This window comes from Pangasianodon hypophthalmus, chromosome 13 (assembly GCF_027358585.1).
Source record: "Pangasianodon hypophthalmus isolate fPanHyp1 chromosome 13, fPanHyp1.pri, whole genome shotgun sequence".
Lineage (NCBI taxonomy): Eukaryota > Metazoa > Chordata > Actinopteri > Siluriformes > Pangasiidae > Pangasianodon > Pangasianodon hypophthalmus.
Window position 1 is genome coordinate 10,401,791 of NC_069722.1, and position 18,177 is coordinate 10,419,967.

General features: G+C 39.9%; 1 protein-coding gene and 1 non-coding gene across 3 annotated transcripts; both read right to left on the reverse strand.

Moving 5' to 3' along the window:
* Positions 1-2,289: 2,289 nt before the first annotated feature.
* On the reverse strand, positions 2,290-5,407 carry aimp2 (aminoacyl tRNA synthetase complex interacting multifunctional protein 2). Of its 2 annotated transcripts, none has more exons than XM_026916003.3 (4): positions 5,255-5,407; positions 4,213-4,419; positions 3,783-4,017; positions 2,290-3,227 (listed from the first exon to the last, which is right to left on the reverse strand). In XM_026916003.3, the coding sequence occupies exons 1-4, from the start codon at positions 5,267-5,269 to the stop codon at positions 2,839-2,841; spliced, it is 846 nt and encodes a 281-aa protein (XP_026771804.1). In that variant the 5' UTR covers positions 5,270-5,407; the 3' UTR covers positions 2,290-2,838. The 2 variants fall into 2 exon arrangements, with proteins under 2 accessions (XP_026771804.1, XP_026771803.1); XM_026916002.3 differs by having other exon boundaries at positions 5,144-5,401.
* A 730-nt stretch (positions 5,408-6,137) lies between these two features.
* trnac-gca (transfer RNA cysteine (anticodon GCA)) lies at positions 6,138-6,209 on the reverse strand. Its single transcript has one exon. It is a non-coding gene; the product is annotated as a tRNA-Cys (tRNA).
* Positions 6,210-18,177: the final 11,968 nt, after the last annotated feature.

Here is an 18,177-nt window from a genome sequence, read left to right on the forward strand (position 1 = left end):
TACATTCCTCACTCTCCTAACTACATACCTTTGCTTTTAGTTTTACTCTGCTTACTGAATAATTCATAGTGCATACTGAATAATAAACTGGGAGTTTAAGGGGGCTGACGTTTTCTAAATTATGCTCAGCAATATGTTCACGAATGGGTGATTATCTTTTCCAGTGGTTTTGAGCGGGTAAAGACCAGCACTGCCAAATTGGATTGACTGTTTTTTCAGTCTAATGATCATTTAAACTCTATCCAATTTTAAACAAAACAAGACCATATTAGTTTTTTTGCATGCAACTATTTAAAAGAAAATATATTTAAACTCATAATACTTACCATCTCAAGGCCATTCTTTCAATAAACAGCCCTTTTTTAAAATCTTGGTTTGTTCAGACATATTTTTATAGTGATTCACATATTTTAATTTATATGGCATAATGTATAGCTTATGTAAGAATCATTTGCTCACTTAATACTGTCAGTATGTACAGTGCCATCTAGAAGTATCGACAACCTTCATGAAAATTAGCAGAAATTAATCTATAATAAGAATAACAAGTGATATTTTGAGCTCAAAACATACATGAACATTATTTAGTTTTCTTTAAAAATGTTCTTCCTTCAAACATAAAAAAGCCTGTTTTCATTACTGCAATTTTATTTTCTACAAAATAATGTTTTTTAAAATTATTGGCACCCTTAAAATTCATATTTTGTGATCCCACCTTGGCGAGACAGAGTCTCTTCCTATAATATCTAACAATGTTTGAGCAGGATCTTGGTCCACTCCTCCATGCAGAACATTTAACCTAGGTGATATTCTTGGGTTTGTGCTTGTGGACTTCCTTCTTCAATTCAGAACACAGGTTTTCAACAAGGTTCAAATCTGGAGACTGAGATGGCCAATGGAAAACACTGATTTTGTGTTTCTTTAACCAGTGCTGTGTTGAATTGGAAGTATGTTTGACTCATTTTATTGAAAGTTCTATCTATGGCCAAGTCTGAAACTCCTGGCAGAGGAAACCAGGTTTTAGAATGGAACTTAGCAGAATTCATGATCAGTCACAACCAGCCACAAAACATCCTCCACTATATTTTACAGTGGGTATCAGGAGCCTTTCCTTGTATGCAGTCCCCTTTTTTTCACCAAACACGTTGATGGCAGCCTGACAAAATGTTGTTTTTTTTAAATCCCACAACAGGTCCACATGCAATGCCAATTGCAGTTCTAATGACACTTGGTGATGTTCAGACTTTGTCAGATGCTCTCAGGAAGGGCTTCTTGCTTGCAGCGCTTCGAAGTTGCATGTTGCAATGAAAGTGGCATTTAACAGTTTATTTTAAAACATGACAATTACAATAATCAGCTAAATTGCAATTCTAAAACTATAATCTAAAACTGTATTCTTTTTTCCCTCCTTCACATTCTACTCACTGTGTAGAGAGATACTTTAGTCCTGGGATAAATTCCTGGCAAATTTCTAATTGTTTCAGTCATTAAACTTTTTTTTTTTTAATTGTCTAATTGTTTTTATTGTATTTATATGTGCTTATGTATTTTAATATCCATTATCTGATTTGTGTCAAAAATCATCAAATTTTACATGTGTGCAACCTTATATTTATACCCCAGATAACAGGATATTAGGATTGTTCCTGGGTCTTGAGGCAGTTTGTCTAGCATTTATTTCAAATATCCCTTAGGCATATCAATAAATTGGCCCATATTTGAGAGAAAATACTTGTATTAAAAGGTAGTTCTAATAAGCATGTTATTTAGAAATTTTGAATTATTGTATAATGTTTATTTCATGCAATCATATTTGCTCATTTTTATGAAGAATGTCAATAATTCTAGAAGGCACTCTATAGTGAATGTATGGCATTCTGCTTTTTTTCTATTTGTAAATGTGGTTTCAAAATGAAATGGAAGTAATATGGCTCTAATTTTCCCCTAGTTAATTTCACATGAAGGAAAAAGTTAATCAAATTAGATGTCCATGAACAAAACATGTATGCTTCAACAAACACCAGTAGCAAGTCTAGCTCCAGTTCCCTAAGGACATCATAAAGAGCGTTCAGTGTGATGTTCACTCTACCATTTAATGACGATCTTAGAGCTGTGATACTTCGGGGACCTCAACACTTCTGAAGATATTGAAGATATAAGCATGGGAAATTATATGGGCATCAGAGCCAGAAGAATTACTGTGCCATCTACTGGCTCATCACACATGTTGCAAGCTTTCTGTATGAAAACTGCACATTCATTAGCAGACAAACAAGACTGCATACAAAGTTTGACCCAATGTGAAAATTTTTAATAGGCTTTAAGAAAAAGACGTTACAAAGTATCTGTCATATGTCTCATACACTTCCAGTAGGTCCTCTGCTTCACATCTGAACTGCTCATCAACACAAGTAATATTCAGCATTAACACAGTACACACACTACAGTATCATGTTAGGCACAATGTGGAGGGAGACAGCATTCATACCCAGAATCCACTATTTTAAACGCCAGTTCTTTGCTCTATGAGCACTGTGAATATGACAGTGGTCTGGATTCAGTTATAGATAGTTTAACATTATAATGATCAGAATACCTAAATATTCATAGAGAACTGTGTATGGACAGGCTTTCATCTGAGGCCCACCTGCCCTGAGGTGAGTTATAGGTAAAGGTAATAACTGGGCAGATCTGAGCTCTATCACTATCACCGAGGCCCCTTTAGCTTATCTGAAATTCTGTGTAAAATAATATGACATTTCTTCTATTTCATTTTACTTACACTTTGTATATATGTCTCGTCTTTATCTTTATCTTAACCCATTCTGGGAGACTCACTCACTGCAGCAAAGGGGCGATGCAGTGGAAGTGCTCGAGGTTTCTGCATGCCTGGAGCCAGCGCTGCACGTTGGCAGGAGTGGACAAGGCCTGGCCGTCTCGAAGGATGCAGCACGCGCACACGATGTCGGCCAGCGAGGGCTCTTGGCCCAGCAGCCATATCGAGCGGCCCAGAGCGCTGTTGAGTGAACGCAGCACAGTCGCACGCTCCTTACTGCCCCCCTCTGCCAGCTGGAAGAAGGCCGTATCCACCCAGCTGTCCAACTGTGTGGCAACAATCGGGTCCTTCGGCTCGGCGCCCAGCAGCCGAAAGAGGAAGCGTGCCACGTTGGCCTCGCCCTCAATGGGGCACATACTCTGCGTGCTGAACTTCATCTGCACTTTTGGCACTGGATGGAAACAGGGATCACATACATAAACACTACATCATAACATTGAAGAATGATGAACAGGTAAGCTATTGTTTTTTTTTTTCCTGTATTTATCAGGATTTTTAAAATGCTGCATTCAAGTGTTCATCATAAATGATGATCAGGTGAGGAACTAGTAAACACTTCACTCTGTTCAGGTGCTTTTAGGAAGACAGCACAGAAAAATGAAGTAAGTCGTTTTCACTATTTTCTTTTTAATATAGAAATGTTTGCGGTTCTTGCAATTTCGCAGGAACAAGAATTAAAACACATTAAATATACATTTTTCATGTTTAGACCTCATTATAACCTCTTTTATGTTTTAGAGTACTGAGACAGGAGAAAACTTCTCAGCCTTCAGATGCTAAACTTCTTTATGTCAATAGCCATACTTCTCAGCATTAAACAAAGACTTCCAGGACAGGTTGAACCAGATTAATATCACTAAGAATTGTACTGCTGCCAAATGAAACTTGCATTCCAGAAACAAAACTACCTTGTACATTTTAATTTCATCCTCACTCTTTCTCTTACCGTCTTTCCATATGAGTGTAAAACCCAGCTGGAAGCATTGGCGGGTATAGCTCTCAGTATGGCGTGGCCCTAAGCATGAGAGCAGCTGAGGAGGCACACTGGAGACGGATGAGTGCACATGCACAGAGGAGAGCACACGGTACCTCTGGCACAGAAGCCCGTGCAGCACCAGCAGGGAGAGCGGTGGACTGGCCGGGTTGGCATTGATTACTATGTCCCTCAGAGCACCTGGGTCCTAAAACACAAAAATGGACAGCTTCATAGCATCTAGCCAGCCTTGAGGTTGTTGCTTTTTCAGGTTTGTGTTGTTGAAACAGGACAGGTGGAGCTACTTTTAGCTCCATTCCAACTTTCCATTCTACTTGGTAAACAAGCAAACAAATATATTAACAAATGGAACAAGAAGGTAAATTTCAGAGGGCTTGGTCACCTTTCCGAGAAGAGCGTCCAGATCAGCCGTGCCCGTGAAGGCAGACACTGTAGTGGTCTGTGTCAGAGTTGTAACATCCATGTCAGCATCTGGAGTAGTGACTGTCTTCGCCAGGCCATCCACTGCTGCTTTCAGCTCATAGAGCTTGCGCATGATCTCGTCCTGGCGAGCCTCCAGAGCTTTAAGGGCAGGATCCACCTCCCCATTCTGAAAAAGTGACAAAAAATATACACCACCAATGAGAAACAAGATGAAAATTTTGACAGATGTTTAAGGGGCAGTTCTACAACTCAACAGTTCTACAACAGAATTCTTCACATTCATTCCAGTCTTTGTATATTCTTTTACTTAAGTAAACTCAAAAAGAAACTAAAATCAAAACTATAACAGATCAAGATTACAACCACATACGGCATGAAAGAAAATGAAAAACAAAGAAATGAAATCATGAAATAGGAACAATAAATGATACAAAACAAGTCAATTTTGCATTGTTGATGAATACTCTATAATACTTGATAATACTGAACACTTTTGAATACTTTGTCTTGACACAGCAATGTTTTTATTTATTTGGTGTCCCTGTGGTATGCCAGAACCTTGTTTATGTACCTAACACAGATTCACGAGCCTAAAACACAGATTTTTTTTTTTTTTAATTCAGATTACCATGTACAGTGTGAATCAAGAAAGCTGCGCAGAAGGTGCGCAGAGATGAACACCTCGAATACACAAATTGCCCTTAACTAACGTCAGTTGCATCAGCCGGCTCTATTAAGCAAAAGCGCATTTGCAAGCTAGCACATAGATTCCAGTTTGCAGTGTATCCAAAGTCAGGTGGCTTCACCGACAGAACGCTTGCCATATTAACATGAAAACACATGGAACAGCTCTCCGAAAGCAGTGACAGATCCGTGATAAACGGATTTACCTGTAGCGCATATTCGGCGCAGCTGCTTCCGGGCTGCGCGTGGATATTCGGTAACTTGTACATGCACGTTGGCAAATCAATCTTTATGTCACCCTGGCTCGTGGGCTTTACCTGGTACATGGGCATGATGTCTGACTCCAGAAAAATAAATATGCACACAATCCGAGAGAGAACTAATGCTATTCAATTTGGTCGACTTCCCTACTACCCGTGCAGCACCGAGCTCGTGCGGAAAGAGGCCGCGTGGGAGTGACGTCACTTCCCCCGAAAGTAAAAGTCCACACAGATGAGTCGAGTTGTAGTCAGGTTCTGTTTTTAAATAGTAATATTAGACCGGTCTCGTGCATAGCAGTAACCAAAGTAGTCTAATTATGTATTTATTCAGTGTATAATGAATTTGCAACAAATTCATTATTTGATAACAATCTGGCAACCCGATAACAACACACACACACACACACACACACACACACACACACACTCACACTGACACTGCTGCTATTTCTAATAGCTTAATCTCAAAATTATCTTAACTACGTGATTACATGATTTTTACGTGACTTTTTGGAAGCTCCATGGCATAAACTATGCATGGCCTTTACACACGTGTTTGAAAATGCTTAATTAATTAGTTGCTTACTGACTTCAGTAACCACTTTAACTGGGTCAGGATTGCAGTGGATCTGGAGACTAGCCTGGGAACATTGTGCATGAGGTGGTATTCCCTGCCAGTCTATAAGGCACCAAAACCCACACACAACCAAACTTCAAATTTAGGGTGCATGTGTTTGTTTTTTTCTTCTGTCCAATTGGCCTGTATAGAAGTTCTTCTGTATGTACATGTGTATGAATATTTTTCTACACATAGTCTTAGGAAGGTAGGGTCAGAGCCATGATACAGTACCCCTAAAGTAGTACTTTAGTAGATAAGGTTACTAAGGACATTACTCAAGATTCCCCAAATTACTTAAGAGTACCTTAAATTAGGTCAGACAGGGGGCACCTGGGTTTGAACCAGGGACCTCTTGATCTGCAGTCAAATGCTCTACCACTGAGCTATACCCCCATCTCTGTACTGTTTCAGGCACTTAATAATCCAAAGGTTGAGAATTCAAATGCCAGAATCAGTGGGGTGCTTCAGCAAGCCCTTGATCTCACAACCACCTTCCAGTCAAGGATACATTTTAAAAACTTAATAGCAGTGCAATCAAATCATGTTATGCTACTTATGTGTCATTCCTTGTTGACTTGACAATACAATTACTTTCAAACTTTAACAACTAGTTTAAAACATTCAGTGAATTATGCAGAAGAACACTGCCAATTTTCCATAAAGCTTGTTTAGCAACAACATCAACAACTCTCTGCTCTTGTTTATGTACTGTTTCAGTACTGACCATTGCAAATCAGCAGTGGAAAAGAACAAAACCATGTGGGAATTCCAAGCTGTCTCACCATAGCAAGCAATTCTTTAATGACATGTAGTCAGAAAATGGGAGTGCCTGGTATGGGTTTAAGAAGTGAAGTCAAGTGAGTTTTTATTGTCATTCCTCTATTGTAGCTTGTATTCATTGAAACGAAATGTCTTTTATTCAGCACCATGGTGCAACACAGAACAGTACGCAAGACTACATAAAGTGCAAATACACAACACTGTAAGATGCGTGCAAGACAATATATACAGGACAATATATACAGGACAGAACAGGACAATAATTACACAGGACAATAATTACACAGAACAATATATACACAGAGCATGGTCTGTAAACTGTAAACTATTGTGTAATGTAGCAGCAAAACGAGTTCCATATATAAAAGTGTCTGATGCAGTTTTGTAAAGTGTGGTGTGCAGTGGTACTGAGTCATACTGGGTTAGGTATTTGACTAGCCCAAGTGAGCCTTGGGAGGCAGCAAGGTGTTGAGTAAACTGATTGCCTCAGGGAAGACACTATTGCGGAGTCTGCTGGTGGTGGCACGGATGCTCTTGTACCTTCTGCCAGATGGCAGGAGGGTGAAGAGTCCATGAGAGGATTGAGATGGGTCATCTGCAGTACTGGTGGCTTTGCGGTTGTTGAATGAGGTGTTGATGGTGGGCAGAGAGACTCTGATGGTCTTTTCAGCTGTTCTCACAATCCGCTGTAGGGTCTTGCGGTCGGAGACTGTGCCGTTCCCGTACCACACTGTGAGACAGCTGGTCAGGACGCGCTCTATCATCCCTCTGTAGAAGGAGGTGAGGATTGGAGTTTGGCTCTCTTCAGGAAGTGGAGGTGCTGCTGGGCCTTCTTGGCTAGGTAGGTGGGGTTGAGAGTCCAGGAGAGATCCTCCATCATGTGCACACCAAGAAACTTGGAGCTTTTGACTGTCTCCACAGTTGTTCCATTGATGTGCAGTGGTGAGTGGTCCACTTGGGTCCTCCTGAAGTCGACAGTCATCTCTTTATTCTTATCAACATTAAGAGATAGATTGTTGTCTCTGCATCATTCTGCGAGCTGGTTCATCTCCTATCTGTACTCTGACTCATCATTGTCGCTGATGAGGCCCATGACTGAAGTGTCATCAGCAAAATTGATGATGTGATGAACTGAAATTTGCAGCAGAGTCATGAGTCAGTAGTGTGAACAGCAGTGGACTGAACACACAGCCCTGGGGGGCACCGGTGTACAGTGTGGTGGTGCTGGATGTGGAGTTGCCGATCTTGACAGACTGGGGTCTCCCAGTGAGATAGTCCAGGATTCAGTTGTAGAGGGAGGTGGTCAGACCCAGAAGGTTCAGCTTTGTTATCAGTTGTTGTGGATGATTGTGTTGAATGCTGAAGTGAAGTCTATGAACAGCATCCTTGCGTAGATGTCCTTTTTCTGCAGATGGGTCAGAGAAAGGTGGATGGTAGCAGATTTGGCACCCTCTGCTGAGCGGTTGGGATGGTAGGTTTACTGAAATGGGTCCAGTGTGGTGGGAAGACTGCTCTTTATGTGTTTCATGACTAGTCGCTTAAAGCACTTCATGATGATAGGTGTGAGTGCAACTGGCCGGTAGTCATTCAGGCAGGACACAGATGATTTCTTCGGCACAGGGATGATGGTGGTCGTCTTGAAGCACACAGGGACAGCTGCTTGGTTCAGGGAAATGTTGAAGATGTCTGTGAGGTCATCTGCAAGTTGATCAGGAAATTGTGTACCCAAATGTTTTGGACATGTTTAACCTCCATTTCAGCATTTTCTGTAGAATTCCATTCAGCATCACAGGCTTTGCATTTACCTTTCATAGAATCACTGTACAAATACTGAAAAGAGGTTGTTGAAACACTACATGCTACATCATCTTGTTTAGCTGTTTTTTTCAGCGTTGCACCATAGAGGTGTTTGACATCAGTGACAGAAATATTTCCTTGCACATTAAATTGCACATGCATGACTGGAAGATCATACTCCTGTGGATTAATTGCACCCAAGGACACACGAAGTTCTGTGACAAAGTGACATGAATCTTAGTAATGATTTAGTAATGACTCAGTGCACTTTTATTTGTTGCTGCATTAGCCAGCGTACACAGTCTGTGAATCATGTGCGGGAGTCAAACAATATGTACCACGATCTCAGCAGTATAGCACATGTAATTGTAGCAAGCACCGTTGCAACATCCAGCTTAGTCAACCCCCCCCCAGACCACCAGAGGGCACCCTTGCCTGAGTTTTGAACTGCATCTTCGGCTGTTATTCCATTTTCCTCTCTACTCACCATAAAAAAACATATGGACTCTTTGGTCAACGTGAAGTCTTATACTTTGCTTACATACTCGTAAGTCCTGAGACGTGTTATTGTGAACTGATTTCTTGTGTACGACCTGTTGTGCTTTCTCACCTTTTGCCTTTTTATTAGGTAGCTTAACCTGGTCAGTCATCTGATCCTTTTAGCTCAACCTCAGTGGGCACCTTGTTGGGATCCTTGTGGTGGATCCTTGTTTATGCAAGGATCACTGTGCAGGAGACAGGAATATAACCTGAATAGGACACCAGTCGCAGGGCACCATGCACACACATATTCACACACTCATTAGTGTAGCCAATCCACCTACATGCATAAATCCACACAGACACAGGGAAAAATGTGAAACCCCATAAAGACAGTGTCCTGATCTCAGTATTGAACCAGGGACACTGGTTGTGGGCAGCTATGTTATATCTTGCAGCACTGTGTTGACTTCAAGTTGTGTTTATGTGCTCAGAATGCATTAACTACAAAAGTATAACTTTATAATAAAGAAAATTAGGAAAATGCAATTCACTGTAGCCTAATTATACACTGGTGCACAAAAACCTTATGACCACCTGCCTAATATGCCTTTGGTCCTCTAACCCATCAAGGTATGTATTCTACACAGCCTCTGAAGGTGCCCTATCATATCTGGCACCAAGACGTTAGCAGTGGATCCTTTAAGTCCTGTAAGTTGAGAGGTAGAGCTATTGCAGATTGCCACAAGTCTTGTTTTTCCCGCACATCCCACGGATGCACGATTAGATTGAGAGCTGGGGAATGTGGAGGCCAGGGCAACACCATGAACTCCTTGTCATGTTCCTCAAACCATTCCCGAACAATGTGTGCAGTGTGGCAGGTCACTGCCAGCAGGGAATAATATTGCCGTGTGGCATGTGCCAAATTGATGTCCACATGAATGCTTGAACCCAGGGTTTCCTAGCAGAACATTACCCAGAGCATCACACTCCCTCCACTGGCTTGTCTTTCTTCCTACAGTGCATCCTGGTACCCTCACTTTCCTAGGTAAATGGCGCACATGTACCTGGCTGTCCACATGATATGAAATAAAATGGGACTCATTGGACCAGGCTACCTTCTTCCATTGCTCCAAGGTCCAGTTCCGATGCTTGCTTGCCCATTGTAGGCACTTTCGAGAGTGGGCACTCTGCTACGCAGCCTCATACACAGCACGGCTTGATGCACTGTGTGTTGTGTCACATTCCTCCTGTAACCATCACTGAAATTTTTTGTGACTTGTGCCAGGATAGCTCTTCTGTTGGTTTGAGTCAGATGGGATAGCCTCTGTTGCCCTTGCACATCGATGAACCTTGGGTACCCAACACCCTGTCACCAGTTCGTTAGTGTTTCTCCTGCATCCAGCACATCAACTACAAGACGCAACTGTTCGTTTGCCATCGAATATATCTCAGACCTTGACATGTGCCATTGTTACAAGATTTGCTTTGTTTGTGAGTGGTCACAATGTTTTGGTTCATCAGTTATATGCAAACTAGCTCAACTAAGTCATTGAGTCTGTGCAAAGTTAAAAAAGATTCCTTGCCTGTGGAAAGATTTGCTGTTGTTCCCATTCCTTTAATGGCTTAAAATATTTAAATACTAGATTTGTGGCACTTCACTGCTAGGACTTTCTAGTAGCTTCATACTGTAGTAAGAATCATCACAGTTTACTGTAACAGCATGTAGTAATAATTAAATTTAAAAGGGAAATCATAAAACAGATATTCTGCACTAGCATAAATCTTTTAATTCTATTAAATTTTATTTACATAGTGCTTTTAACAATGGACATTGTCACAAAGCGGCTTTACAGAAATATAGATACAGATTTATATTTAGATGCATAATGAGGAAGGCAGAGGTGACAGTGGCAAGGAAAGACTCCTTAAGATGGCATGTGGAAGAAACCTTGAGAAAAACCAGACTCAAAAGGGAACCCATCCTCTCTTGACACCGGATAGTGTGATTATGAGTCATTACTTATCTACAATTGCATTCTGTGAAGTAAAGCAGCAGTCAGTGTGTTGAAAGGAGCTTCAATATGAGCATCAGGGCCAGTTTTTATTTCCGGTTTAGCATCAGGGCCAGTTTTTATAAATTTTTTATTTAGAGTTTTTAGCTTTAAGTTTGTAGTATCCAGGTGAAGTATCCATGCTTTCAGTGTTGAAAGAGTGAAGCTTGTTGAGTAAACAAAACATACATTAACAGCATGACTACAGTACAGTATCAGTATCAGAGTAGCAAGATGGAAATGGACGAGCCTTGTTATATGTAATTGTAAGTTAGAAATGCATTGCCAGCTTTATTGCTGGAACCAGTTGTAGTACGCTAGGGCAAACTACTTATTTGGGGGGGCCTGTCACACCTGTTCCTCCTGTGTTCTCACTCTAAAGGCAAGTGTATGTAAAATTATCATTAAGATGTAGATAAGATGTAGCCTATTACTTTAAGTCTGCCAGTTGTAATATACAAACCCCTTTTTTCAGGGCCTTGTCATGTGGAAAAATCCAGCTTGGTATAACAAGTTGCCAGCTGCCAAAACAGACCAAGCTGGTCAAATTTGTAGTCTAACTTTGCTAGCTGGTAAATGCTGGCAGTTACTGGGTTACTGCTACTAATTACTAATTCCAAATTACTGCTACTGATGCTACATCGTAAAGAAATATTTTTAAGATATCAAACATTTATTGGTCAGTTTTCTGTCCCCAGTTTTAAAAAATGTTCATTGGATGAAACTGGTCACATATGTGCTTTTTGAACATCTCATTCCAGATTTAGTCAGACTTTGCAGTGATAATAACCTCCACTCTTCTGGGAAGGCTTTCCACTAGATTTATAAATGTGGCTGTGGCTATATGCCAGCCACAAGAGCATTAGTGAGGTCAGGCATTGATATTGGGTGAGGAGGCCTGGGGCGCAGTTGGCATTCAAATTCATCCCAAAGGTGTTCAGTGGGGTTGAGGTCAAGACTCTGTGCAGGTCACTCAAGTTCTTCCACTCCAGCCTTGGCAAACCGTATCTTCATGGATCTTGCTTTGCGCACAGAGGCACTGTCATGCTGGAACAGATCCTATACAACTGTGTTCTTCCAACTTTGTAGCATCAGTTTGGGGAAGTATGGGTGTGATATCAGGTGTGCACAAACTTTTGGACATATAGTGGACATCAGCATGTAAAACCTCTGCCAACAATACTTTAAAAAATGTGTTTAAAACTATTTTACAAGCAAACTTATTTGTAGCTTACCCTGATTTTATATTTTTAATTATTTTTAGAGATCCATGCACTGAAGGTGCTGGAACCCTGTTGTCAGGGATTGGACGCGGATGCAAGTGCAAATAAAGTTTAATACAGTTTATGGTGCAGATACAGTTTACGGTGCAATACAAAACACACACACGGTACATGAACAAGAACAACAGCAATTAGGTAACCTTAGGAACATAAAAACATGACGTGAGCTTGACAAACCCAAGACAAAGAGTACTACCAGAGAGAGAACATAAAAACCCATGCTCATTAGACATACCCGTGACTCAGGTGAGTGGGATGAGGTACAGGGGCTGATGGATAACGTAGTCCTGACACCTGTTGCTTTTGGTAGAATTTTTATTAGAGGACCATGCATGATGTGCTTGAGGACAAGAACACACAATGACGTAACAAAACCCAGAAAATATATGCATAAAATGATTAACTCACAACAAGGCCAAATCAAAATAACAACGAAAGCATATGTTCAAAACTGATCATGCAGACCAAACCGTAGGTCATATAGACATGAAACTTGGTCTGGTAACTATGTAGCACACCCCTCCTACTTCAGCCAAGAGGGATGATAGCCTGAAGCACAGCACTTAAGAGATTTAGTGTGAAAATACTCAAGTGAAGGCTGAACTGCAAAAATTTTCACATCAATTTACAAAACTTGAATGAAGTGTTCATGACAAGATTCTGAGTAGCTCTACAAATATTAGTGGTAGCATTAGGTTAAGATAACTGCTTGAGCTGAAAAATGGTATAGATTCATCTTGATGATAATTTGATTAACTGAAAAACATGGTCACCATCAGCCAATCTGCTTTAAGAAGGCATTAGACAGAGTTAACACTGACAAAGTTATCACAAAACTTGAAAGATTCGTCTCTATGGAACCTTTAGTAGCCTGTGCAATCTCATGTCAGTTGGCCAGTTGGTGGGGATGGAGTAGGGTGAGATCATGTTTTCACACTTAAAAAGAAGCATATCTCTTGTCAAATAAGGTGTATAGTGAAAACCTTTTTATTTAACTCAAGCCATAAACAGTTGCCTTTTGCATCATTTAGCCCCACCCATGCAAAGTTAAGATGATTTGATAATATTGCAAACCATTCTTTTGTAAACAAATCCTAAGATTTTTGGACTGTCTTCACATAACTGGTATCAAAAATACTCAGTAGAGTCTCAGTAATGACCAAAACATGTTGAGTTTTATAAACAGTATTATCGCTACATGCCAGTCAGTCCTGGCAAAGTGGAGCTTAAATTCACATGAAACTTGAAAGGCATGTTCAGGAGAAGATTCTGAGGATGTCTGCAGAGGTTGGGTCTTTTACAGGGGCTGGGGTTAAGTTCGTTTTCAGTAATTGTAAGGCTGATCCAGCTGAAACTTGGTGTACTGCATTGCTGTGCCAATCTGTAAGTATATTTCTAATGAATACTGGGTTATTGTGGCCATCATCACCCAATCATCTTTCAGCAGGCATTTCACGGGGTTAGCACTGAGCAACTGTCACTGTCTGCAGTCTATAATCTCTTTAGCATTCTGTGTAATTTGGGAAGAATGGGCCACTGGGGGCACTACTAAGGGTGCTTGGACCCTCAGATCACCACTTGCCAAAGGATGTGGGAAGTGGGGGTGCTGACTTTCTTACCCCTTACTTTCAGGATTTGTTTAACTGGAGCTGCAACTGCGAAAGTAATAATAATAATATTAGTATGTATGCTGCTTATAATTCCAGCACCCCAATGCAAAACACCTTCCCATGTTCCTGCCACTTGCAGCTATAATTTTTTTTTTTAGAATTTCATAATGCTTTGATTGATTACTAATTATGGATTCAACTGTATTTGATAGCCATGGCCATATGTGATTTTATATGTATGTTAATCTAATAGACCTACATTAATGTGGTTTTTAGGCCAATAAAGTTTGTTACAAGATTTATTTGACACACCTTTTCTTTTTTCCCCTTTTCTAATTTATCGTTGTTTATATGTGTAAATGACATTGACTGAGCTCCATTTAAATTGCCTCTATATTTTCATGACAACTTGTTCGCCGTTTTAAAAGAAATCACCTATAAACTCACAGGGCAATCAATAATCTTGTTTCATGAGGCTGTCCACTAGAGGGCATACACATGCTATGTTTCAGTGTTATTTTGGCTAAAGATTGGAGACCTTTGTCAGTGTTATGTCTAAACCTTTCTTGTGCTTAGGTTGGCAATTTCGCTACAGCATAGCATTACCAAATATAACTTTTTTTTGTCAGTTAGTTCATACAATACCATCATACTCTCATAGCATGATAAGACAATGAAAGATTTGTAATATGGAACCACTTGCTGCCATTTAAAAGCAGCTGCAAACTGTGAGCATGTTGCTCTTAGTGTTGTGCATTTTGACTGTCATGATCATTTAATCTGCTCTGAACTTCGCATTAGTGTGTTATTTACAGCTGCATGTTTAGTCATAATTAATAACAATCATACTTTTTTATTATTATTTAACAATGAAATTTATGTAAGATATTTCCTTTAATTAAAAAAAATCCTTAAAAAATACCTGTGTGTCTGGTCTGGTAGAGTGTGTGTTGTGTGGTATCAGCCTTGTGATAGTGACACTGGTTGTTCTGTCAGCTTGATCAGGTTGATCTGTTCTGCAGCCAGATCTGTGTTAGCACTTTTACTGCTGAGCTGAGAGGCACTCCCCTTTAGTGTATATGAGTGTGTAGGCAGGTTCTTATATCTTGGTGGGGACTAAGTGTCCCCACAAGGTCAAAACTGGAAGATATTTCTATTCTTGTGGGGGTATTTGGCAGGTTCCCAGGTGTGTGTGTGTGTGTGTGTGTGTGTTGGCAGTAGTAGATGTAAATAGATTCTTAGTTACTAATGGATACTATGCAGCAAAAGTGATTAAAAATTACACACTGTCTGCATTGGTTGTATTGGAACTGAAACCTACTTCACCGTGTTAAAGAAACAGAAAATACATCACACTGTGAACTGTGATCCCTTCACTGTTAACAGAAGGTTGAATGTCCTGAGAGAATTGAAAGAGAAATTTAATTAAACCGCTCAACTGAGTTTGGTATTTCAACAGGTTGTTAGGCTTTAATAATTCAGCAATGAGGTCTTGGAGACTTGACAGAGACCACTGGTGAAATACACCAGGGAGCAGTGTGTTTACAAGTTTACAAGCTCTTACAGGGTGCCAGCTCTTTGGACGAGCTTGACAATACCACTATTCCACAAACAGCATCTCAACAGTGTCCAGACGAATAGAAATAGGAAAAACCCAAACTAGAAAATGAATAGTCTTATCAGCCACGTGCTGAAAATTTGTTGTACTAGTAAGAAAAAGGTTCAATATTGTACAAACTGCAGAAAATGATTTTAAATCATTAACACACATGTATCAATGAAACAGGTCTTTTGTGAAAAAAGTGAAGATTAGTAATCTTAGTAATTAGTAATCTAGTAATTCTTGGCTAAATTGTCTAAACAGAAAACAAATGGTCAAATGCAGCACCTGTGATATTTTTGTGCAATGTTCTATAAAAAGATTTATACCTATATAAATGACACCTCAGAAAAAGAGAATCTATTCATAAAACATACTTACCGCTGTTTTAAATGGAGTTGATCTTTGTATTTATGCTAAATCCCAAACCTTGTTACACAACCTGCACCAACTTTCTAACTAGATTCCCCCTTTCCTGTGGCTGAGATTTGTTATATCCTAATGCATGAGTATCAGAACGTAACCTTACACAGAAATTAAACAATAGCAGCTAGTTAACTAAGCTCTGCATAATACATGAAGGCCTGCCACACACATCTCAGTGTACCATTGTTCCTTTGACACAGTTAAAAGTTTTATAACCTTCATCCCCTTGCAGCAGATTGGGTGGCCCCAAACAGAATCACATCAGAACAGAAACACCATGGTGTTTCAGGAACAGTTCTCCTTGCACATCACCGACAGGAAGCCTACATTCAAATCCGAAAATTGGCCTGAGTCCACGTAGATCCACATAGTGAAGGATGTGGTGCCCATTAAAGTTTCAGACCTGACTTAACAAGAAAGGTGAGCCTAACCCTCCCACCTTGGTATGAGTTTTTAAGGACAATGAAGCGAGGGGTATTAATTATTGACCAACAGACATGCAGACAGGTAAAAGTCACTGCTTTTGCATCCATAGCTCATTGCCACAACAGAAACACTGTTCCACCCCAATGAACAGACTTCGTAATTGCCACCTATGCACAAAAGAAAGTTGGCCGACATTGGCCAACTTATATGGGTCTGTCTTTTGTGGCTATTACTAAAGGTAGCTTGCAGCTCATCTCAAATGATTGGTCTCAATTACAAGTTGATAATCCAAAGAGAAGCCTGCAGTATTCGGGCTCAGCTTCAGCCCTCATGCTTTGTTCTTCCTTAAGGCATTGTGCATGAATGTTAAATGGTAAGTGCTTGGCATGTGACTGCTGATGCTATCTATATGATTCTGTTTACAGTCAACAGTATCAAAGTTGATTAGCTGTCCTTAAATGTTCAAAGTCACAGGAGTACAGTAGGGTTTATAGTTGTCATAAATATTTATAATGTACATTAAGTGAGAAGTGGAAAGTTGAATGTATTTGACACTTTGTCTGGGGCACTATAGAGCAGTGCACTGTACTATATCTACTTTGTTATCTCACCAACTTTAATAGCATCTATCATGCTGAAATGAAAGATAGTGCCATTTCCGAGTTAATGTGTGTGTGATGAACCCGGTGACTGTCCAAAGGCTGTAACAGATTGAACTCTTATGAATTTTAACATGCTTATTTTTGTTGTACTACAGTTCAAGAGGGTAAACATTACAACCTGTTCATAGATGCCTAAGTCATCAAGGCCAAATGCACATTGCACTGTGAAAATATCACTACGATTTTGTATGATTTTCTCTTCACATTTTCTTATTGTGTTCCCAGTCCATATCTATTACCCTTTCCTGCTGATGTATCTGCACCGTGGGGCAGAGTTTCTCCACAGCAGAAATATATTGCACAGTCACGGTTGTCCTGCACGCCTGTCCTTGTCACATGAGCCTCCTCTAGTGTTCGAGGAGTCAGTTAAGACCTATCATCTCTCATTTCTTTCCCGTTCACAAGTCATGGCTCCTGATCACTTGGGGTGATGGCTCGTTTTCTTTGCAGACTCTTGTTACATCACTGGCTTCCCTGACCTCAAACACCACCAACCCAATGCAGCAAGACAAGAGTTAAACACTGTCTCAAAGTCACTGTAAGTTCCCAGTGACTCTCGTCTTTTGTTATTCAATAGCCTATGACCCTCTAATCCTCTGATAATAAAGCCTTCATATGTTTTCATGGACTGTACAATGGACTTTATGGGTAACAATTTCAATAATGTAGAATGAGTTAAAGGATTGCATTTACATACAGCATCCAACACTTACTCAAAATTACAGTTTATTTTTAAAAAGGTATCACAACCATTGCACATTGCATCACACCCATTAAGCTTGTGACCTGTGACCATTAAACATGTCCACCGTGGCACAATTCACCAAGTATTTTTATGCCACCAAAACACACTTACAGTATAATGACTGTGCAGCAAATAATAGTACACATTGTAATGACTGTTATTACCTGATGGCATTACATAAAAGGGCTCATGACTGTCAGGGTGTGACTGTTATGGTGTAACTGTCAGACATATGTTAATTTCAGGAACCTTGTAAAATGGTATTGTTCAAATATAGTCCTACATGACCACAGTTTTTCCTACTTTAAAAAATTTAATTAAAATGATCAGATAGTTCTGAGATACTTGATGAATCACTCTTAAGGTACCCTTGTACATAAATTTAAATACATTCATAAATGTATTAAAACTTTCTCTCTCTCTCTCTCTCTCTCTCTATATATATATATATATATATATATATATATATACTATATGGCCAAATGCATATGGACACCT

Coding starts and splice junctions, on each gene's coding strand:
- aimp2 (XM_026916002.3), bottom strand. CDS start 5,269: ATGCCCATGTACCAGGTAAAGCCCACGAGCCAGGGTGACATAAAGATT. Junction 4,018..4,212: donor TGGACGCTCTTCTCGGAAAG/GTGACCAAGCCC, acceptor TTTGTGTTTTAG/GACCCAGGTGCTCTGAGGGA. Junction 3,228..3,782: donor TACACTCATATGGAAAGACG/GTAAGAGAAAGA, acceptor GTTTCCATCCAG/TGCCAAAAGTGCAGATGAAG.